The sequence below is a fragment of the Gopherus flavomarginatus genome, chromosome 5 (genome assembly GCF_025201925.1).
Source record: "Gopherus flavomarginatus isolate rGopFla2 chromosome 5, rGopFla2.mat.asm, whole genome shotgun sequence".
NCBI classification, from domain to species: domain Eukaryota; kingdom Metazoa; phylum Chordata; order Testudines; family Testudinidae; genus Gopherus; species Gopherus flavomarginatus.
Genome location: NC_066621.1, coordinates 101,793,489 through 101,817,656, shown reverse-complemented (window position 1 = coordinate 101,817,656; position 24,168 = coordinate 101,793,489). Strand labels below are relative to the sequence as shown.

The window sequence follows — 24,168 nt, the reverse complement described above, 5'->3', positions numbered from 1 at the left end:
TCCAACCCTGTGCAAGGATTTTTAAGCATAAACATTACTTGCAATGTTACAGTACTTCTCTGGTAATTGCCAACTGCACTTAAACTCTTTTGCATTTCTCTGTACTAAGAATCCAAAGAATCAATTCTGTATGTTTCTCAGTATTAAGACAAAAAGTCTCTCCCCTTGTATGCTCCAAAACAAGCAGTTCTGGAATCTTTTGTTTATTACACCATTTTGTGTTATAACATTAAACTGCTTTATATTTAGGTCAGGGGTAGGCAACCTATGGCATGCATGCCGAAGGTGGCACACAAGCTGATTTTCAGTGGCATGCACACTGCCTGTGTCCTGGCCACTGCTCCGGGGGGCTCTGCATTTTAATTTAATTTTAAATGAAGCTTCTTAAACATTTTAAAAACCTTATTTACCTTACATACAACAGTAGTTCAGTTATATATTGTAAACTTATAGAAAGAGACCTTCTAAAATGTATTACTGGCACGCAAAACCTTAAATTAGAGTGAATAAATGAAGACTCGGCATACCACTTCTGAAAGGTGGCCGACCTCTGATTTAGGTTGTTCAAATCTCCCATTACAATGGTTTTGTTAGATTTTTTTCCCCCTAATCTCTTTCAGCTAACTGATTTCAGTCTCCTGACCCAGAGGCTAGTAATGTACCTTATCATATGCCATTGATAAAATATCTAGGTATTCCCCCAGTACCAGATAGTCCACCTCACCTATTCTTGGTTTTAGACTTTTCATATTATTATGTAGGCATTTATAGCTTTTATTTTTAATTCACCTAACCTCTTTCTGCTGACAGTTTATTTCCTTATTCCTCTCCTGCACTTCCTTCCAATTAAAACATAAATGCTTCTCTCTCACTATTGGATACGCAGATTCCCTTGTACTTCTGCTATTTACTACCATATTTCATTTTCAACTTAAGTACTTTGCAGTACCTGCAAGCCTGCAGCTTAAAAATTCTAGTTTTAAAAATTCACTCCCCCAAATCTTCATTGTCATTGCCAGCAGTCTAAATCCTTTTTGGCTGATTAAGGAGCAGATGCTGCCTTCTTTATAGAATCCTACTTTCCAAAAAGGTTCCCCAATGCTTAATAAAAATAAACCTCTCCTCTTCGCATGGCTGGCCCTCCTGTGCATATCACTGGGGCATTCCAAAGAAAGTTAATGCAGGAGCCCTGGAATGATGCTTTGTTAGTAATAATGTAAGTAGCTCATCAGACTTCTCTCACATGGTTCTTTATTTCACTGGTACTGCTATATACCGAACCACAAACTCCTCTCCATTTCTTTATAATTGACCATCTACTTGCCTCAAAGTTTCAACCCCCTCACACCTTGGTGGTAATTTTCCTTACCATTCTCACTGTTACTACACAGTTAGCTATTTATGTTCGTGAAAACTGAAGCCTCTAAAACAACAGTGAGTCTTGATACTTGCTTCTCGTGAAGGGAATTACTTATTCTGTTTACTCCCTCTGAAGCATCTGGTATTGGCCACTGTCGGAAGACAGGATACTGGGCTAGATGGACCATTGGTCTGACCCAGTATGGCCATTCTTATGTTCTTATGAATTCTTTTGTGCAGGAGGGATAATTGTCGTCTTCTACATGTCTTTCTGAAGGTGGGTCCTCCTGAAGGAAATTTTCCTTTCATTCCGCACTGATGCCTTACTTTTATTATGGGATTTTTTTGGTTGAAATGAAACCACTCTGCTATGAATCTGTGTGGCACATCCATAAGTGTTTCTATCTTCTGTTCAACTTTGAACTCAAGATTCTGCACATAACCTCTGATAATTTTGAGTTACTTGCACTGGTTATATACACACTTCACTTGTTTAGGCAGCAAGTAATTGTACATTTTGCATTTGGTGCTAATAACCCCACTTTGAGCTGCTTTTGCCTTTTCTCCATTGATCTCCCCTCAACTCACTAAGTGGATTATTACTATTCTTCCACCTCACTTAGTAGTAAGGTACCTTTTTTGACTCTTGGTTGTATTCTCTAACTGTCACTTCTTATAGTCACTCACTTCCATTCATCTTCTCTGCAACTAACTCACACTCAAACCAGCCTCTCTTTATCGAGACTCACTGTTTTAATCATAGCATAGACCATGTGGGAACTTACTTGGTTTTATTTCTGTAATCTTTCTTCTAGCATGGAAGATGGTGAGAAACAAGACAAAGCAAAGGAAGAAATACAATTTGAGCATTTGGGAAAGGAGGAAACCAAGAAAAAGAAACGAAGACATGGACAAAAACTAGAGAAACCTGAGGCAGTTATGGCTAATTTTTTTAAAGTCGTGGAAATTTATCAAACGAAAATGCTGGTAAGTTTTGTTCCAATTCTTTTAGTCAATCACAAGTCAAATAACACAGAGAACAGCTGAGCGTGAGATACAAGGAAGAGATACTGTCAGTTTTTTACAAATTAATTATTTATTAACATTGATCATGTTTTTACAGTAGTGCCTAAGGGCCAAGCAGTAATGGAACTCCATTGTGCTAGGCACTGTACAAATTCAGAACAGTAGACAATCCCTGTCCCTGAAGAACTTAATATCTAAATAGACAAGACAGACACAGGGTCGGGGAAGGGGTACAACACACAAACAGTGTGAACAGTGTGATGGCATAAAACATCGAGTTAGTTTTACTATTCATTTATTTAATTTTTGGGAGGCGAGTTTACTTGGGAGGGGATCTGATAAATGGAAAGAAAAAGGCAGAGAAGGGGAGTGAGGGCAGGACAGGAAATGGCAGGGGAGAAGAGGATAAGTGGGGGAAGATGTTGAGTGAAGCTAAGATGAAGAGACTTGGAAGAGAAAGGGAGGAAGAAGTTTGGAGCAAACAGCCAATCAGCGCAGGATAGAGAAAATCAGAGAATATTCTACAGTTTTGACTGGAATGTCCAAAGGTGAAAAAGGTCCCTGCTTTGGCTGCTTCTGTTTCTACCATAGGTGCTGGAAATAGGGGTGCTGGGGGTCCTGCCGCACTCCCTGGCTTGAAGTGGTTTCCATCATATACAGAATTTACGGTTTGGTTCAGTGCTCTCAGCCAGGCCCACCAACAGCAATTCCAGGGCCCAGGGCAAAATAGTCAATGGGCCTCCACGCACGCACAAGCTGCAGACACGGTCCGTCTGGCATTTGGGCAGAGCTGTGCCTGCACTGGCTAGTGCCCAGTGAGCTGCCAGCTGCACTGCTAGGTGTGCTCTTCTGGAATGGCCAGGGCTTCTACGTGCCTGCCCGGTAGGGTTGCCAACTCTCTAATCACACAAACCCAAAGAACCTTGCCCTGCCCCTTCCCTGAGACCATGCCCATGACCCTGTCCCTTCTCTGGGGCCCCATCCCCTACTCACTCCATCCCACACTCCTTCCATTGCTTGTTTTCCCCCTCCCTCACTCACTTTCACCAGGCTAGGGGGTTGGGGTATGGGAGAGGGCATGGGGTGCACGCTCTGGGAGGGAGTTTGGGTGAAGGGGGAATTCAGGGTGCAGGCTGTGGGAGGGAGTTTGCATGTGGGAGGGGGTGCAGGCTCTGGGAGGGAGTTTGGGTCGGGGTGAGGGCTCTAGGCTGGGGCAGGGGGATGGAGTGCGGGGAGGGAGGGTTTGGCACTTACCTTGGGCAGCTCCCGAAAGTGTCCGGCACACCCCAGTGGCAGCAGCTGCTAGGCAGGGGTCCGAGAGGGTCTCTGCGCACTGCTGCCCACAGGCACCCCCCCACACAGCTCCCAGCCAATGGGAGCTGCAGAGTCAGCACGTGGGGCAGAGGCAGCACGTGGAGACCCCCTCCCCAGGGGCTGCAGGGACATGCCAGTCGCTTCTGGGAGCAGCCCTTGGGCAGTTGCTCCCTTTACCCCTCTTCTGTCAGCAGGCGTGCTCTCAGCACCCCCACCTTACAAATTGTTCCAGCACCACTGGTTTCTACCAAATGGAGTCTGACTAGCTCCTCTCTGTAGTTTTCCCCCAAGGCCACAGGTACCCTGTCATGAATATATAGATACAAAAGAAAAGATCAGAAAAATTCTAGAGAGCAAAGCTGGTGATTCTATCGTGATAGCTGTAATTGTTTTGTTGAACATTGCAGAACATAGCTGAGATTTGACTCTCTCAAATAACTTCCTAACTGCTTCCCCAATTCTGATTCCATGATACTTCTAATTTTGTTTATTTAAATGTTTCTTGTATTTCCAGCATTACTTGGCTAGAAATTTCTACAACTTAAGATTTCTTGCTCTGTTTGTTGCATTTGCCATCAACTTTATACTGCTATTCTACAAGGTAAAGTATTATTTATTGCGTTTCATTCTTTGTAGTGTTTTCTACTTATTTTCCAGAGCAGCTGGCTGAAGGCTGGTTTTAACATAGTTAATCTAAACTGGACACCTATTATTGTAAACCCTACCTGCAATGACTAAAATCAACTCTGCCAGCCTAGAAATAATATATCTGAAATTATGTTCTTACCTGAGTTACTAATCACACCTGGAGTAACTTAACATAGGTACTTCTGTATTTTATTCAGTTTAGGACAATGAAAACAGACTGATCAGTTGAACTTTTATTTATAGTCATTTTTTTCTTTTGGCTCTGGTGCACTGGCACAATGTGATTGGTTTTGGATTGCAAACCCTGACAAAGGAATGTCTAAATCCAAGCCAAAAAACATTGTCTTAATCTTCAACTATTTCTAGATGTGAGACAATAGTTCAGTCTTCATAGCCATCATCCAGTCTGTTTTCTCACTGAAACGAACAAGGTTGTTAGTACCTATTGTGAAGATATTTTTTGTGTTGAAGACACCTGACCACTAGGACCATGTTTTATATTGATGAGGATGTACAGGCAAATGAATAACAGATGCAAAGGATGGATTTTAAACAGCAGGCTGCAACTTTATTAATTTAACATTGAGATACAGCATGATATGCCAGGCATTTAACGGTTCAGTGTAAGGTTCCTCGGGGTAGATAAGACGGTTACTCACCTTTGTAACTGTTGTTCTTCGAGATGTGTTGCTCACATCCATTCCAGTTAGGTGTGTGCGCCGCGCGTGCACGTTCGTCGGAAACTTTTTACCCTAGCAACTCCAGTGGGCCGGCAGGTCGCCCCCTGGAGTGGCGCCGCCATGGCGCTCAATATATATCCCTGCCGGCCCACCCGCTCCTCAGTTCCTTCTTGCCGGCTACTCTGACAGTGGGGAAGGAGGGCGGGTGTGGAATGGATGTGAGCAACACATCTCGAAGAACAACAGTTACAAAGGTGAGTAACTGTCTTTTCTTCTTCGAGTGATTGCTCACATCCATTCCAGTTAGGTGAATCCCAAGCCATACCTAGGCGGTGGGGTCGGAGTGAGAAGTCGCGGCATGGAGCACTGCAGATCCGAAGGCCGCATCCTCTCTTGACTGCTGGACCAGGGCGTAGTGGGAAGCAAAGGTGTGGACCGATGACCAGGTCGCTGCCCGACAGATTTCCTGGATGGGCACATGGGCGAAGAAAGCCAGCGACGACGCCTGCGCCCTGGTAGAATGCGCAGTCACACGGCCCGTAGGAACGTGGGCCAAGTCATAACAGGTCCTGATACAGGATGTTACCCATGAGGATAACCTCTGGGAGGAGATAGGAAGCCCCTTCATGCGGTCCGCTACCGCCACGAAAAGCTGGGGGGATTTGCGGAAGGGCTTGGTCCTCTCCACGTAGAACGCGAGAGCCCTACGGACATCAAGCGAGTGAAGCTGCTGCTCCCTGCCTGAGGAGTGAGGTTTCGGGAAAAAAACCGGAAGGAATATCTCTTGGCTGATGTGGAAGGACGAGACTACCTTGGGAAGAAAGGCAGGGTGTGGCCTCAGCTGCACCTTATCTTTGTGGAAGACTGTATACGGGGGGTCTACCACAAGAGCCCAGAGTTCCGACACCCGCTTAGCTGAGGTGATAGCTACTAGAAAGGCAGTCTTCCAAGAGAGGTAAAGCAGGGAGCAAGTAGCTAACGGTTCAAAGGGGGGTCCCATGAGCCGGGACAACACCAGGTTAAGATCCCAGGTTGGAGCAGGGAGACGGACGTTAGGGTATAAACGTTCCAGTCCCTTAAGGAATCTAGACACCATCGGGTGAGAAAAAATAGAGCGACCATCCGCACCCGGGTGAAAGGTGGAGATAGCTGCTAGGTGGACTCGTAACGACGATATCGCCAGACCTTGCTGTTTGAGGGACCAAACGTAGTCTAAGATATCGGCCACCGAAACTTCCATAGGGCGGAGATTTCTCTCCACGCACCAACAGGAGAAACGCTTCCACTTGGCCGAATATGTCGCTCTCGTGGAAGGCTTCCTGCTGCCCAAAAGCACCTCCCTCACCGGTGTGGAGCAGCGTAGCTCAGAACCGGTCAGCCACGCAGGAGCCACGCCGCTAGGTGCAGCGACTGGAGGTCCGGGTGACAGAGGGTCCCGTGCTCCTGGGTAATCAGGTCCGGGTGAAGGGGCAGGGGAACTGGGTCGGCTATGGTCAGGTCCAACAGCATGGGGTACCAATGTTGCCTGGGCCATGCCGGGGCTACCATGTTCACGCGAGCCCTGTCCCTGCGCACCTTCAGAAGGACCCTGTGGACCAGAGGGAACGGGGGAAACGTGTAGAACAAGTGGGTCGACCACGGAATAAGGAAGGCATCCGCTATCGACCCGGGCTCCCTGCCCTGAAAGGAGCAGAACGCCTGGCACTTCCTGTTCCCCCCGGACGCGAAGAGGTCCACACTGGGATAACCCCACCTCCGGAAGATGGAGAGGGCGACGTCCGGGCGAAGGGACCACTCGTGCGACAGGAAGGATCTGCTCAAGCGATCCGCCAGCGTGTTCCGTACTCCGGGGAGGAAGGAAGCCGTGAGGTGAATGGAGTGGGCTACACAAAAGTCCCAGAGTCGCATCGCCTCGTGACACAGGGGAGAGGATCTGGTGCCGCCTTGCTTGTTGATATAGTACATGGTCGTCGTGTTGTCGGTAAACACCGCGACACAACGACCTTGAAGCTGATGGCAGAACGTCTGACAAGCGAGGCGGACCGCTCTCAACTCCCGCATGTTGATGTGCAACCCCACCTCCTTCTGGGACCACAGGCCCTGCGTTCTCAGGGTCCCCAGGTGGGCCCCCCAGCCCAGATCTGAGGCATCCGTTGTCAGGGACACCGAGGGCTGAGGTGGGTGGAAAGGGAGCCCCGCACACACTACCGACTGGTCTAGCCACCAGTCGAGAGAATCTAACACCCCTTGGGGGATCATGATCAGCATGTCTAGCGGCTGTCTTGCCGGCCGGTAATGATCGATGAGCCACAACTGGAGGGGCCTCATGCGGAGCCGAGCATAACCGGTCACAAAGGTGCAAGCCGCCATGTGGCCTAATAGGGCTAGACATGTCCGCACTGATGTCAAGGGGGCTGCCCGCAGTCGTTGAACGATCGCTGACAATGCCTGGAACCTCTGCAACGGCAGCAAGGCCCTGGCCACGGTGGCGTCCAGGACGGCCCCGATGAATTCCACCCTCTGCGTGGGGATCAGGGTGGACTTGTCCATGTTTATCAAGAGGCCCAAAGTAGCAAACGTGCCGGTGATCACGCGGACATGGTTGCAGACTTGCCGTTCCGACGTGCCCCGAATCAACCAATCGTCTAGATAAGGGAACACGTGGATACGACTGCGTCGAAGATGTGCCACAACAGCTGCCATGCACTTTGTAAACACCCTCGGGGCCGTAGAAAGGCCAAATGGGAGGACTGCAAATTGGTAATGAAGGGGGCCCACCACGAAGCGAAGGAAACGTCTGTGGTGTGGCCAAATGGCAATGTGAAAATACGCGTCCTGCATGTCGAGGGCAGCATACCAGTCTCCCGGATCCAGGGATGGGATAATGGTCCCCAGGGATACCATGCGGAACTTCAACTTCACCAGGTATTTGTTGAGCTCTTGCAGGTCGAGGATAGGCCTGAGGCCTCCCTTGGCCTTGGGGATCAGAAAATAACGGGAATAAAACCCCTTGCCTTTCTCGTTTTCTGGAACCGCCTCTATAGCTCCCTTGCTGAGGAGCGTCTGTACCTCCTGCCGAAGGAATTCCTCGTGAGAGGGGTCCCTGAAGAGGGACGAGGAAGGGGGGCGGGAAGGAGGAAATGATACAAACTGCAGGCGGTATCCCGTCTGCACCGTGCGTAAGACCCAGCGGTCCGATGTTATTTGGGTCCACGCCGGGAGGAAAAACGAAAGGCGGTTGGAAAACGGGGGGGAAGGATCCATGGGGGAAACTGTTACTGCGCCCTTGGGCGCACCTTCAAAATGAAGGCTTGGGTCCAGGCGGGGGCTTAGAGGAGCCTTGGTTTTGCCCCCCTTGGTTCCTCGAATGCCTGCACCTTCCATTCCTGCCACGGCGCCTGTTAAGGTCCTGCCGTTGGCGGAACTGGGAATATGGCCTGCGCTGCTGTTGTTGCTGTGGCCGGAAGGGTCTGCGTTGCGTTCCCGGTGTGTGCATCCCGAGGGAGCGCATAATGACCCGATTGTCCTTCAGACTCTTGAGTCTGGGGTCTGTCTTTTCGGAAAACAGGCCCTGGCCTTCGAATGGGAGGTCCTGGATGGTATGCTGGAGCTCCGGAGGAAGGCCAGAGACCTGCAGCCAGGAGATGCGGCGCATCGTTACTCCCGACGCGAGGGTGCGGGCAGCCGAGTCTGCAGCGTCCAAAGAAGCTTGCAAAGATGTACGTGCAACCTTCTTGCCCTCATCTAAGATGGCTGCAAATTCCTGGCGGGCGTCTTGCGGCAGCAGCTCCTTAAATTTGTCTGCTGCCACCCAGGAGTTGAAGGCGTACCTGCTGAGCAGGGCCTGCTGGTTCGATACCCTGAGCTGCAGCGCCCCAGCCGAGTATACTTTACGGCCGCGGAGGTCCATCCGCCTGGCCTCCCTGGATTTGGGGGCTGGAGCTTCCTGCCCATGACGCTCTTTGTCATTTACTGATTGTACCACCAGGGAACACGGTGTCGGGTGTATATGGAGGTACTCATAGCCTTTAGAAGGGGCCATGTACTTCCGCTCGACGCCCCTCGCCGTAGGGGGGATGGAGGCCGGAGACTGCCAGATGGTATTGGCGTTGGCCTGGATGGTCCTTATGAAGGGTAGGGCGACCCTGGTGGGAGCATCCGATGAGAGGATGGTAACAATTGGATCCTCTATTTCCGAGACCTCCTCGGCTTGTAGGCTCAGATTCTGAGCTACTCGCCTGAGGAGGTCTTGGTGTGCCCTGAGGTCCAGCGGGGGGGGGGGGGGCTACTGGAGGAGGTACCAGCCACTGCTTCATCAGGGGAGGAGGATGAGGAGACCCCCGGCAAGAGAGTGTCTAATGGAGGGTCTCCCTCGGCCCTCGCCTCTGTCTCAGGAGCCAGAGCGGAGTCTTGCTGCTTGGACCCTTCCTCCCCATCCGGGGAGGGAGGGGGGCGAGACAATGAGGCTTCCGGCACCCTGTGTTCCGCCGTCGCAGGCCTAGCAGGAAGCTGTTGGGGCCCCTGGGCTTGATGGTATGCCCAGGGTGTCCAAAACCCCCATTGCTGCGGGCCTTGGTCGTGTTGTGGCGGGTCATGAAATAGCGCCGCCTGCCGGTCGGTGCCCAACGCATACCCGCTGTCCGTTTGGGAGGAGACCGACGGCTGTCTAGAAAGCCACGGCGGGGCAGACCCTGGTTGGTAAGGGTCCGCGCAGGTCGGCACCGAAGATCTTCTCGGTGCCGGGGATCGGTACCGGGAGTCATATCGGTGCCGGGATCGGGACCGGGACCGGGTTCTGTCTCGGTGCCGGGATCTGGACCGGTACCGGCCGCCGCTTTGGTGCCGGGATCGGGACCGGGACCTGCCACCAGCTCGGTGCCGGGAGGTCGACCGGGACCGGGACCTGCCACCAGCACGGTGCCGGGAGGTCGACCGGTGCGGCGAGTGACGGCGGGACTGGCTCCTGGAGTCACGGTGCCGGTATCGGCGGCTGGAGTCCGACCGCGACCGCCTTGAGGTCGACCGGTGTCGCGAGTGCGACCGGTACCGCCGAGGAGAGCGGTGCCGGGACTGCGAGCGGCGACGAGATCTCGATCTGCCGTGACGTCGGGACCTGGACCGTGAGCGCGAGTCCCTAGACGGTGCCGACATCATTGGCTTGCCTCTAGACGCGACCCGCACCGGAGGTACCGGGGGTGGCAGCTGAGTAGGCTCAGTTAAGGCAATGAGGTCCCGAGCCGAGGCGAAGGTCTCCGGCGTGGATGGGACCAATATCTCGACCCCAGATCTCATGGGGGAGCTTGGCGGCACCGGACTCGACGGACCCGCCGGGCCCGGAGTCGACGGTGCCTGCGGCGCCGCGGCCGATGTTGAGGCCGGGTGCTCCAGTCGGGTCTGCCTGGCTGGAGTAGCAGACTTCGACGATCTTGGTTCTGTCCCCGGTGCCGGAGAAGGTCGGTGCCGGGGAGTCTTTTCGGTTCCGGTGCGATCCGGTGCCGGCGCCGAGATCACGGCCTGCGAAGCCGCTGGGTCAAGTGCCGCCTCCATAAGGAGAGTCCGGAGTCTTTGATCTCTCTCCTTTTTTGTTCTTGGCTTAAAAGCCTTGCAGATGCGGCACTTGTCCGATCTGTGCGATTCCCCCAGGCACTTCAGGCACGCGTCGTGGGGGTCGCTGGTGGGCATAGGCTTCTTGCAGGCCGCACACTGCTTGAAGCCCGGCGAACCAGGCATGAGCCCGGTGCCGGGTGCCGGGAAGGGCTAGAGCCCCCGGCGAACAACTGTTTACAATCTATTTACAGTTAATTACTACTATCTATACTTAACAATCTAACTAACAACTATAACAATACGAGAGATAACGAGAGATAACAAGGAGAGCTAGGGACGTGGAGGACAGCTATGCCGCGCTCCACAGTTCCAACGACCGACACGGCGGTAAGAAGGAACTGAGGAGCGGGTGGGCCGGCAGGGATATATATTGAGCGCCATGGCGGCGCCACTCCAGGGGGCGACCTGCCGGCCCACTGGAGTTGCTAGGGTAAAAAGTTTCCGACGAACGTGCACGCACGGCGCGCACACCTAACTGGAATGGATGTGAGCAATCACTCGAAGAAGAACCACCTAAGTCTACCCCTAGGACTCAGCTCACTTCTGAATCCTCTTGCGTTCCCTCAGTCATGGAGCTAGGAGTATCAAGGGGGGACATTAGTCCATGGAGGTGTCCGGTTTCCTCTTCTTCAATAGTAGGGGCGGGCAAACTTTTTGGCCTGAGGGCCGCATTGCGTTTTGTAAATTGTATGGTGGGCTGGTTAGAAGAGGGGGTCGTGGTCTGGCCCCCACCTCCTATCTGTCCTCCCTGGGACTCCTGCCCCATCCAACCCCCCCGTTCCATGACGGCCCCTCTGGAACCCCTGCACTATCCACATGCCTCCGCTCCCTGTCCCCTGACTGCCCCCGGACCCCTGTTGTCCCATCCAACTCCTCCTCTCCTTCCTGACTGCCCCCCCCCGGGACCCCTGCCCCATCCAACCACCCCTGCTCCCTGTCCCCTGACCCTAACTGCCCCCTGCCACCCCATGGAACCCCCCCTCCTTCCTGACTGCCCCTCCAGGATCCCTACCTCCATTCAAGTCTGTTTCCCTCCCGACCACCATCTCCACCCCTTGACCACCACCCCGAACTCCCCTGCCCTCTATCCAACCCCCCCCCCCCCGCTCCCTGCCCCCTTACCACGCTGCCTGGAACACCGGTGGCTGGCGGCGCTACAGCCGCGTCGCCCGGCTGGAGCTGGGCCATGCTGCCATTGCCACCACCATCCAGCACAGAGCAGTCAGGCCGGACTCTGTAGCTGCACTACCGCAGGAGCTCACAGCCCTGCCGCCCAGAGCATTGTGCCGCCAGTAGAACAAGCAAGCTGAGGCTGCAGGCGAGGGGGAACAGCGAGTGAGGGGCCAACAGCTAGCCTCCCCGGCCAGCAGCTCAAGGGCCAAGCAGGATGGTCCCATGGGCCACATAGTTTGCCCACCCCTGTCCTATAGGCACACCAGCGAAATTCTGGTTGTCATTTATCCCTTGAAGCTGGTCCTTTTAGCTTTTATCCACATTGGACACCAGCCTCAAGTTGTGACTGACTTATTGGTCTTATCTTTTCTAATATTGAACATTGAAGTCCTATTGCTTACAACTCAACTGTGCCTCCATGACACTGCACAGAAGTGGGGAAAAAAAACCCTACTAGGACTCAGGCATTTGGCCAAACGGGAAAAATTCCTTTTTAATATGAAAATAGGCAATTGCTCATACCAGCCATGAACGGCTCCAGGCACCAGCACAGCAAGCGCTTGCATGGGGCAGCAAGCCACAGGGGGCAGCCTGCCAGTCGTCATGAGGGCGGCAGTCAGGGAGTCTTCGGCAGTGTTTCCGCAGGAGATCCGCCAGTCCCGCGGCTTCAGCGCCAATTAGGCGGCGGGTACACCGAAGGTGTGGGACTGGCAGATCACCCGCAGAACCACCGCCGAATCCACGTGACTGGCAGACCTCCCGCAGAAACGCCACCAAAGGCTCCCTGACTGCCGTGCTTGGGGCGGCAAAAAACACAGAGCTGCCCCTGATACCAGCAGCACCCAATACCAGCAGCACCCTGAAGAACTCAGATCCTATACTAAAGGACCTAGAAATGTCTGGGCAGAATTTAAACAGGCTATGGGAGGAGTGCGAGAGCCAATCAGCCCACTTTGTCCCCACAGCCCAGCCCCTGGGAGGCAGAAGGTCTCAGGAAGAGGGACCCAGCTCCCTGTATCACCAATTATGTTCTTTCTCCTGGGCCACTGGCTCATCCCTGTTGGTCTGACCAACCCTTGGTGGGGGCGTGTAGAAGACATTGCTCAGTTAATTTTGCATAAGTCATCAAACATGCCATCAAATGGTAATAGTTTGGCCACTACTGACCTATACTGATAACCTAGAAATGAAGGGCAGTTTCTCTGCTGCATCCAGCCTCCGCTGGTCATAGGAGAGGAAAGAGAATTTTGGATTTCAGGGAGCCTGTTATGGCTCCCTGATTCTGAGGCTAATTTTGCAATGGCCCTGGCAGAGTTTAGAGCAACAAGGAGCTTGTTGGCCAGAGATTAGTGTGAAATGCTAATCAAGTGCTATAGCAAGACTTGTAAACTTTTTAAAGAAGATTGTGAAATAAAAATGTGTGCACAACAAGTGAATTGGTGACGACAACATAGCTTTTGCCCCCTTTCTCTGAGACTAGTAGTCATAAATAGTGTAAATTCCAAAACAAACCCTGAAGTTTGTTATACCAGTCTATCTCAGCATTACATTAATTGTTTATTTAATAAAACATTGTTGTTACCTTTGCATTGTTTTTGCTTTCATTTTTGCCATTGCACACCCTAACAGGGAGATTTGTAAATTGAGCTACCACTGAATTGCTCTGTCAAGTGTGAGGTACATTGACAAGGTAGTGTAGGAAGCCTATACTCTTCTTGTATCTGTGCTTCTCTTGTTCTGAGGATGAAGAACTTCACTGTTTAGGACTCAGTGCTCATGTAAAGTGAAAATGATCTTCATAAAAAATAAAATAGAAATAGGGAACAAAAAAAATCTGTGACTAAGAGAATAGAAAAAAGCTTAAGTTATTCCTGTTGCTTTGTGTGTGCGTCTATTTTTCCATTCCAGGTGACAGAAGAACCATTAGATGAGTTAGAGGAAGACTCTGATCTGTGGAATTCATTTGAAGAAGAGGAAGAGGAAGAGGGAGTGGTGTTTTTTGTTTTACAAGAGAGTACAGGTTACATGGCACCAACACTCAGGGCTCTGGCAGTTATTCATACTGTCATCTCCTTTGTCTGTGTGATTGGATACTACTGTCTAAAGGTGAGCTGTGTGTATGTTTGAAACCCAGCTACTAATTCATGTTTGGTAGACATCTAACTCCATGTCACTTTTCTGAGACTTTGAATTCTTCAATTTCAATTAAATGTAGACAAATACCAAAATCACTCCTCATAACACACTTGAATATCAGAGCTGAGATCAAGATGATTGTTTTTGTCTAGATTCTTATAAGCATCCATCACCTTCATATCTGAATGGCTTCCACAGAACAGGAAGGCATCTTACTGCTGTGAGGAAAACATAATACAGTGTAATTTAGTTTAAAATATTCAGAGTTTAAAGCCTAATCAATCATGTTAAAAGCAGTCAACTTCTCCCTTTATTCTAGCAGGGATTAATCTGAGGGAAGAGAAGTGTTAGTGCCTCCCCCACTTCTCTTGCTTGGAGTTTTTGGTGCGTGATGGCAAGTGTTGTCTGAACAGGGGCTGCCATGTGTTGAATCAATACATTCTTAACCACCATAACCACACACCCACGTCAGTTAGCACCACCAACTTTGGGGATATGCTGGCTTGCTCCCCAAGGGAGTTTGGAAGCACACTCCACCAATGCAACCACGCGATAGTAGTCTTTCTGGCACCAGAGGCTTTCCACCAAGATTTGTAGACAGCACAATGAAGTACAGCATCTAGACTTTGCTTTGATTTCTGTTTTCTGCCAGAAGTTCAGTTTCATTTAACTTTTAGTATAAATACATTTATCTTTTATATAAACAACTTTCAGTGGCTGAAGATGCTGCTGCAAGAGCCCTGACACACCTTTATGGTCACTCCTAAATATAATATTCTCACCCAAAAGCAACATCAGAATTCATTCTTTATTCCCCTGAGCTGAGTAACCCTCCAAACCCCACCACTGCCCAGAATATCCTGTTCTTAGAATGTACCAGTTCCAAGGCTTGAAATTAGGTAGTGTTCTGAGGGTTAGTTTTACACTGTAGAGAGACCTAATTGTTTCTAAGAAATGTATAAACCATTACAAACATTTTAAATATCCCTTTTCCAAAGGTTCCTCTGGTTGTATTTAAGCGAGAAAAGGAAATTGCCAGGAAGTTGGAATTTGATGGTCTGTACATTACAGAACAGCCCTCAGAGGATGACATTAAAGGACAATGGGATCGTCTGGTCATAAACACTCCGTAAGTAAAACAAGATGTTAAAAAAAATCTAAAAATAGTATAGCACACCAAACTTTGCAGTGGAACTTCACTAACACTCATACCACCTGGTCCACACACAAAAATTGGTTATCTTCCCTCATATCTCAACAAAGATTTCATAGCAGATACTGTTTTGGGGTCTGATATTACTAAAGATCCATTTACCTAGCAAATACCATATCAGGGAATGTATTTTTCCTTTCCTCTTTGAATTTTTCTGTGGTTTGATTCATTAATGGCTAAATTTATAGCAATGCTTAATTTATAACTTCAAGGCTTTTGTAAGTCTCTCCTCTCAGCCTCTTCCCTCCTCTCAGCCTCTTCCCTAAGAAATTTTACAAATGAATCACTTGGGAAAACAGTTTGGCTTTTGTGCCTCTATTTTTGTTATAGTAATCTTCTTTCCTTTTTAATGCATGTAATAACTTGGTACTTTTTCCCCTCTTCATCAGACAAAATTAGTGTATAACAAGAGAAGTAAACCAGGAATAAAAAAGCATTATCAGAATATCTAAGTAGATCTGACTTTTCTGTCCAGTTCATAAATAATAGCAAAGAGTGTAGGATTCACACAGTGATCCATAGAAGTCTCATTTGCTATTCTGTGCATGAATTATACAAATGTAGGCAAGAGAGAGGAAAAAAAACAAAGGATTGTGACAACGTTGAGCAGCACTCAGTTCAGAAGGTCACTTGGGTTTTCTTTTCCCGCCGTTGTTCAAGGTGTTGAATTGGTTAGAAGAGATTGAGGCACTTCAAAAATATTGAGATTTCAAATTACCATTTGCATGTTAATGCATCCAAACTGATTATTCTTCAGTGTAGTAGACTGAACACAGAATAATGCCTAATCTAAAGAGAATGATCTAGAGCCCTTACTGATAATCAATTTTAATGGACAGTGCCCCTAGGGCACATCACAAATCAAATAGTTTTTACATGTGTGTTCTCCAGAGGTCCATCTCATGCAGATGTACTTTTCTGTGGCAAACTGATACATCAGAGCTATATATAGCTACACCATCACAGTGTGTTTTAATTTTTCATCAGATAAAACGTGTAGAAAATTGTACATTATAATTACATATTACTTATGCCCTGTTACGCCATTGCTGTACAATGAGTAAGCTGTGCCTAACATAGTCCCTGCTCTCAAAGGACTTAATGGCACAAACGGCTATAGAACTGTAAAAACAATAGAGAATAAGCATTGAGTGGTTTGCAGTGTTTATAACTGAAATGATTCACTGAATAAGTTGGTTCTCCTTTGAGTGATTATCCCATACTCATTCCCTGTAGGTGTATGTGGGCCCAATATACTCAAGTCGATGACTTTTGTCAACAGCACATGCACCCTCACTATTCTCATGCATGGAGTCGATAGCATAAAGGGATGTGGCTGCCACATCCCTCTCAGTTCTTTCTTACCTCCCATGGCAATAGCTGGAACTTCCTATCACTCTTGAGATTTGGTTCTCTTCTCTTAGCCAGCGGGTAAAAAAGGGAAATTCTCTTATCTGCATATAGTTAGATAGTTAACTGATTCTTTGAGGCTGGGGGTCAGAATGCAGAAATTGCCAAAATTTAACAAGGTGCCACATGCAGGGCCGTGATCCCTGTAAGCAATAGGCACAAAATAGCCTAATCTGTTTAGGAAAGGGACATGTGAAGGATGAATGTCCCATTTGTAGCTCCTTTCTGATGAAGATGAAAAAGCAAAGGGACTTCTGCCTTAAGGTACATCTACCTGAAAAGGCAATGTAGGACAAATAAAGGCTGTTATTCCCACTACTTCCTGATGCCCAGAAAGAGAGGTGTATTTCATTGTGTTCTGGACTTAAGAAAGCTGAACACATTTGTCAAGAAAATCAAGTTCATGATGGTCACCCTTGTGTCTGTTATCCCTTCTGGATTGGTATGCTGCTCTTGATTTGCAGGACACTTACTTTCACATGGAAATATATCCTGGCCACAGAAAATGTCTTTGATTCATGGTAGGCAACATGCATTACCCATACTCTGTACACCAGCCTGACCAAGGCAGTACTTGTACACAGACCTATATCAGTTCTCCATTTGATCATTCATAGCTGTACCTCTGGTTGAAGATCTCTTGTCACAGAATCAAGGCAAGTCACTGCACCCCAACCTACAAACTCTCTGCCTCATGGTGTGAATAATCTCTTGTTGAGCAATAAGAAGAGAGTCTGCTTCCAGGATGTGCAGGCCATTTTGGTGATCAGCAGAAAGGATTCCCCCAAAGCCATTTGTGCAGTAAAAAGGTTTTCAGTCTGGACTGAACCTGACCAGTTAACACCAAGATTAGACACATACTAAACTACCTGCTGCATCTGAAATCTTCAGATCATTTTCCCAGTTCAATGTGTCCATTTAGCATTCGTTTCTGTGATACATCCACCAGTGGATGGGTATTCTATCATTTTGTGTCCCTTCCTATCCAGATTTTTAAAGGGACTTACTCATGCTCACCTGTGTCCAATCCTTCACCTTCATGGGACATGAATTGAGTGTTGTCCCATTTAGTGGGTCCCCCCTTTGAACCTTTGGCAACAACGTCCTTGCCATTGTTGTAAATGAAAACAGTATATTTTGTAGCAGCTACCTCTGTGAGGAGGGTGTGTGATCTTCCGGTACATCTGGTTTCTCACAGTATTTCACAAAGACAAGCTCTCTTAGGCTACACCCTAAGTTTATGACTAAGGTTGTCTCCACATTCTATCTCAATCAGATTTTACATCAGCCAGTGTTCTTGCTAAAACCTCATTCTACCAAGGTCAAAGAAAAACTTCATATCTTGGCTGTTTAGAGAGCTCTGGCATTGTATCTGGAAATCTTTCAAATCATCTCCCTGTCTTTTGTAGCCTATGCTGATAGGATTAAAGAGCATCATATATTGCATTGGATTTCTGACTGTATCAAGCTTTCCAAGCAAAGTTTCTCCTCCACCCATTCCACTAGAGCTAATTCCACTTTATCAGTCTTCATGAGGAATGTACCTGTAGTTAATATTTGTGAGGCAGCAACATGTTCATCTGCACCTTTTCCACACACTACCCTATTACTCAAGTGTCCAGAGACAGTGCTAGCTTCAGCAAGTCAGTGTTGCAGACTCTCTTCAAATAATCCAAAATCTCACCACCTGTAGGGTTACTGCTGGTGAGTAACCTGTAATGGAACGTGTATGTGCAAAGTCAAATGAGAAGAAACAGTTACTTACGGTATAGTAACTGTTGTTCTGCAAGATGTGTTGTGAGCATATACATTCCACGGCCCTCACGCCTTCATCTCTACTTTGGGTATTAGTTTTGTGGTAGTGCAAAGGAACTGAGGGAGGTGGCAGCCACACCTTTATACCTTGGCTCCCAGCACAAGAATAGCTGGGGCACAAATACCTACTTCTGACAAAAGTCTCAGACCCAGGTGCAGTGGGCACGTAAACATCTACAGTAGAATGTATAAGCGCACAGCACATCTCAAAGAACAACAGTTGCCATACAGGTAAGTAATGGTTGTAGAGTGTTCTGACAGAAGAGAGAGAGGGCATTCAGCGAACATTGACTGGAATAACGAGGAGTCCTTGTGGCACCTTAGAGACTTATTTGGGCATAAGCTTTTGTGGGCTAGAACCCACTTCATCAGATGCATGGAGTGGAAAATACAGGAGCAGGTATAAATATATGAAAGGATGGGGGTTGCTTTACCAAGCGTGAGGTCAGTCTAATGAGATAAATCAATTAACAGCTGTTGTTCCATATATTAGGGGCAATGTGACAAGGAAATTCGATGGATTTTAGAACTTTCCAAACTGGGATCACTTCTACCTAATTAACACTTGTCTTGTAAAGCAAACTTTAGCTTGGAAGCTATTTTTCGTAGTTCCCTCTGTAAGAGGTTTTAGTAGCATGTTTTTGAGTGGCCCAGCTATAAAGTTAGATCTCCTTCCTTTCCCTGTTACTGCATTGTATATGAAAGACTGTTGCACAAGGCTAGAGAAGAACAACAATGTACCCAATTCTTTACAAGTCTAAAACAATTGTTGGCTGTATATTTCAGACATAACTAAGTATTTTAAAAAATGGACTTTCAAAAGTAATTACCAATATGTATGAAAGAAACAACATTTTGTCAATGAGAAGAAGTCAAAAGAGCTACCTTATCCGGTCATAAACAAATATCTGTCGGTAACTAGACTCCTGTGTTATGAGATACTTAGCACACCTCTCTTTAGGAACTGGTGCTCTGCTACCTCTATTGTCTACTCTGAACTTACAGCCTTCGCTGCCTACCTATCTTTGGGCTGGGATAATGCTTTTCCACCTTTAGAATATATCTACACTTGAAGCTAGAGGTATACGTCCCAGCTCGAGGAGATACACCTGCACTAACTCGATCAGAGCAAGCATGCTAAAAATAGTGTGTAGCCCCGGCAGCATGAGCAGCAGAAGGGGCTAGATCCCCCAGTCCGATCCCAGCCAAGACACTAGATACATGCCCAGGGTAACTAGCCCCTCCTGTTGCTTGCATCACCACAGCAGGGCCGCCCAGAGGATTCAGGGGGCCTGGGGTCTTTGGTGGTGGGGGCCCCCTGCCGCCGAATTTCCGCTGAAGACCCAGCACTTCGGTGGCGGGTCCTGGGGTGGAAGGACCCCCTGCCGCCGGTGTTTGGAGCACTTCATCGGCAGGTCCTGAAGCGGAAGGACCCCCCCGCCGCTGAATTGCCGCCAAAGACCCAGAGCGGAAGAAGCTCCGAGGGCCCGGGTCCTGCAAGAGTTTTCCAGGGCCCCCAGAGTGCCCGGACCCCGGCGTGAAGGACCCCGCTCCAGGGCAAATTGCCCCACCTGTCCCCCACTCTGGGCGGCCCTGCACCACAACTCTACTGTACAGTTAGCACACTAGGTCAATCAGAGCTAGAGCAGGTATGTGTGCTCAAGCTGGAATTTATGCTTCCAGATAGAAGTTGTAGGCTGTTCTACCCTTAACACACACATTAGCAATCTCCTCTACCCAAAGTATTTTCTAGCCTCCGACTAACTTCATAAGTTCCAAGTCCCATCCAAAAGATACATTCAGTGTCAGTGTGCTGTAGTAGTGGCTAAACAAATATGCCATGGCATCTGCTAGTGTTGACCTAATAAAGAATTACCTTATTACAGTAGTTGAATTCTTCTATTTCTGTATAAGTTTGCCAGTGTATGGTGTCTTTTCGTAGTATGTATTTTCTTTAATTATCTTTAAAATGCTGCTTTTCTTTTGCATTGAACATGACTAGCTTTTTCATTAAAAGTTAAGTATACTAGTTTTGTTCTCTTGCATCAGGAAGCATGATTTCCTGAAGCTCATCTCTAATGCAAAATTATTTTAGTATTTTAGGAATAATGTCTGAATTATTAGCAGCCTTTTAATGCTTTATTTTCCTAGCCAAATCCTAGGAGTTTTCCACTGACTTCAGCTTGGTCCATATATTGTGATGACACAGAGAGGTAAAAAGTTAGAATTAAAAAATTACTTGAAAATATTCTTCTGGAATCCTGCCAATCTGTTTCTTACATCCAGAATGATCTTTCATTTGTCAGTAGATAACTGCACATTAGAAAATGTAATGAGAGTCAACAAGCTGAATAATACTCTGTGATGACAGCTTTGATTAATATACAGTTATTAAAACATAGAAACAACATATTTTTGATGTATGATTCTAGAAAGATGTTAGCAACAATAGAATTCAGTTTGCAGGTTAAGCTTCTACTTGGGAAATAATTAACTTCATTTTTTTTTCCAGTTACAAACCGGTTTTGTGTAGGAGTTGAATTCATCAGTTCCCTACAGCAAAGTGGTGGTGTTATTTTCTGATTATTTTCTGTAACGGGTGTTATAGCCCAGAATTGGCAGTAGTGCTGTTGTTTTGATCTTCCAGGAAAAATACTATGTGAAATTTATTAATTCTTGCTATTAATATTTGTTTTAAAATGTTAAGCTTTATGATATTTGTTTCTCTGGATTAATAGATTTGCAGAGCTGTGAGAAACAACAACATAAGTGCAATTCTAGAAGGGTGCAAAGTATTTAAAAACATCACTTTTGAGGCTCAGTCCACAATAGCGCAAACACTAGGTTTCTTTTCATCCCTCAATTTGGCAGACAGGGTGATGACCATCTAGTGATTTCCTGCTCTTTAGGGCTCCCTCTTCTGCTTCTCCAGCTTGACTCCTGCCTCACTCAGAGCAACATTCAGGTAGGCAACCTCCACAGCTACATGTGGCTGCCATTTAGGTCTTGAGCAGAAAAGCCTATAATAAAAGGGAAAGAGAGAGGATTGAAACACCTCAACTATGTCTCATGGATTAACGCTTTCCCACAGATGGCATAAATGTTTTTTCTGCTTTCACTGTGAAAAATGAGACAGCAACTGAAGGGATTTCTGGGCCTGTGTCAGACAAAACCAGCCTGCCTAGCCTTCGTATAGGGAGGAAGGAAGATAGCCTGCAGGGGCTGAGACTCTCTCTCTCAAGCAGCTGTGGAATGAGGGAGTGGCTGAGATGGTTGGTCTCAAGCTGTAACAGACAGAACCAGCTTACGCAGTTCATGCACAGGGAAAAGAGGCTCTCCCTGAGGCAGCCTTAAACTCTTGAGGAAAAGGAACTTTAAGACTTCCATGAAGTAAGGGTTCTTCTTTGAGCGCTTGCTCATATAGATTCCAATTAGGTGTGTGCGCACTGCGTGCACAATCGTTGGAAGATTTTTACTCTAGCAACACTTGGTGGGTCAGCTGAGGCGCCCCCTGGAGTGGCGCCCTTACGGCACCGGATATATATCCCAGTTGACCCAGTGCCCCCTCAGTTCCTTCTTACTGACGTGACGGTCATTGGAACTGTGAAGCGCGGCTTAGCTGATCTCCACTTCCCTAGCTTTTAGCTCATTTATAGTTGTAGACAATTTTTTATAGAGTAGTTGTTGTTAGTTTCTAGTTGTAATTAATAGTTGTTGTTGTTAGTGTGAATAGTAATTAGGGTTAAGGGGCTTCTTTCCTTCCCTCCCTCCCAGTACCCGGGTTCATGCCTAGGTCTCCGGTTTTCAAACCATGCTCGGCGTGCCTTAAGCTGATGCTTAGGGGAGACCCCCACGACTCCTGCTTGAAGTGTCTGGGGGAATCCCATCAATAGATAAGTGCCACATTTGTAAGGAATTCAAGCCTCGGACTAAAAAGGAGCAGGACTTTCGCTTGAAGCAGCTCCTTACAGAAGTGGCACTTAGCCCAATGTCATCAGCTCCGTGTCAAGACCCGGCGCCAATCCTGTCAGTCCGAAGCGTGCCTCTGGCACCAGAAGCAACAGCATCATGTCCCAGCACCGGCAAAGACTCCCAGCACCAGATGTCTCTGGCACCTCTACCAGCGCGCCACTTCTCACTCTCTCCAGGACCCAAGAAGCAGCACAAACAACCTGCTGTTCCTTTGCAGTTGCCGGCACTGCTTGTGCCTCCCTCAGAGCCATGTCCCGTGCTGGACCGCCCCACGAAGGCTCCATCTCTGGTACCATTGATTCCAGGGCCACAAGCGCCGTTGAGTCCAGTGCATGTAAGCTCCCTGGTGTGAACTGTGGTCAAGCTCGGTCTGCCTTCCACCACGGAGACTTTCTTTATGGCACGCGACCTGATTGTGCTCACCAAGTCGAGACTGTCGTAACCTTCGGTACTACTGGTACGGGCTGTTCCCTCAAAAGGAAAGCCCTCCATGATGCGCCCTCTGTCGCAGAGTGAGACAGGACAGCACCAATCCTAGTCCCAATCTCGGTCACGGTCCTGATCCAGATGCTGGTCTTGTCCACAGCACCACTCGCAGTCCTGGCACCAATCACCATCTTGGTGCCGGTCACACTTGCGGCACTGCTCCACCTCACAAAGATTATCTGCCCAGTACAGTCGGTACCGGTCCAGCTCCCAGCACCGATCCTGGCGCCAGTCTACTCAGATTCGATCCCGGCACCATTCCGCCCATAGATCTTCGTCGAGGTCCAGATCTGCCTCCCAGCACCGATATGACCACCAGTCCCGATCCAGGTTGCAGTACCGCTCGAGACCATGGTGCTGATCTCCATCTCCATGGTTCAGGGCAACAACACAAGACAGGGTGACTCAGCATGCACGATCGGCTCCACCTTGGCCGTCCCATCCCAACTCGAGGTCATCCCAGGCAGAAAGTGGCTACCATGTCCAGAACCAGGATGCGGATGGTGCTAACCAATGGCATGACGAGGGGCAGGATCCTGGTCAGGGACCTCCGCAATGGTCATTTTGGACCCCTTGGGCATACCATCAGGCCCAAGGTGTCCCCTCTGGGGCTTCTCGTTCTGCCCACTCAGAATCCCAGGTACCGGAGGCCACTGTGAGTTGCTCTCCTCCGGGGGGTTCGGAGGTGATGGCCCTGCCCTCAGCTCAGGCCCATGCCCCTAGCATGCTGAACCTAGGGCAACCAGACCCTCCCCAGCAAGACTTGCCCCAGGACCCATTAGTCCCCGGAGTATCCTCCTCCTCTTCATCCAACAAGGCAGTGGCAGGTATATCCTCCTCTGGCCTCCCACCTATAGACCTCCATGCACACCAAGAGTTGCTTTGCAGGGTGCCACAAAACATTAGCCTCCAGGTGGAGGAGGTCAAGGATCCGGTAGTGGACATTCTATCTGCCGATACCCTGACACGTATAGCCTTGCCATTTATTCGGACCGTCCAGGTTAATGCCAATACGATCTGGCAATCTCAGCCTTTATTCCTCCCACTGCCAAGGGAGTGGAGAGGAAGTACTTGTTCCCCTCCAAAGACTACGAATAATTGTATATTCACCCCCAACCGTGTTCCCTTGTTGTACAGTCTGTTAATGAGAGGGAAAGACATGGCCAACAAGCTCCCGCTCCTAAATTCAAGGACGCTAGACGCCTGGATTTATTCGGGCGCAAGATATATTCTACTAGTGGCTTACAACTCAGGGTGGCTAAGCAGCAGGCCCTCTTACGTCATTACAATTATAATACCTGGAACTCGATGGGAAAGTTCAAAGAGCTT

General features: G+C 48.5%; 1 protein-coding gene across 15 annotated transcripts in view; it reads left to right on the top strand.

The window, feature by feature from the left end:
* Positions 1 to 24,168, top strand: part of RYR3 (ryanodine receptor 3) — a 630,986-nt gene that overhangs the window by 568,438 nt on the left and 38,380 nt on the right. For all 15 annotated transcript variants that reach the window (XM_050954773.1, XM_050954774.1, XM_050954771.1 and 12 more), the window contains 4 exons: positions 2,175 to 2,346; positions 4,214 to 4,300; positions 13,716 to 13,913; positions 14,942 to 15,072. In XM_050954773.1, the coding sequence (XP_050810730.1) occupies positions 2,175 to 2,346; positions 4,214 to 4,300; positions 13,716 to 13,913; positions 14,942 to 15,072 (588 nt within the window). The remainder of the gene's footprint in view (positions 1 to 2,174; positions 2,347 to 4,213; positions 4,301 to 13,715; positions 13,914 to 14,941; positions 15,073 to 24,168) is intronic.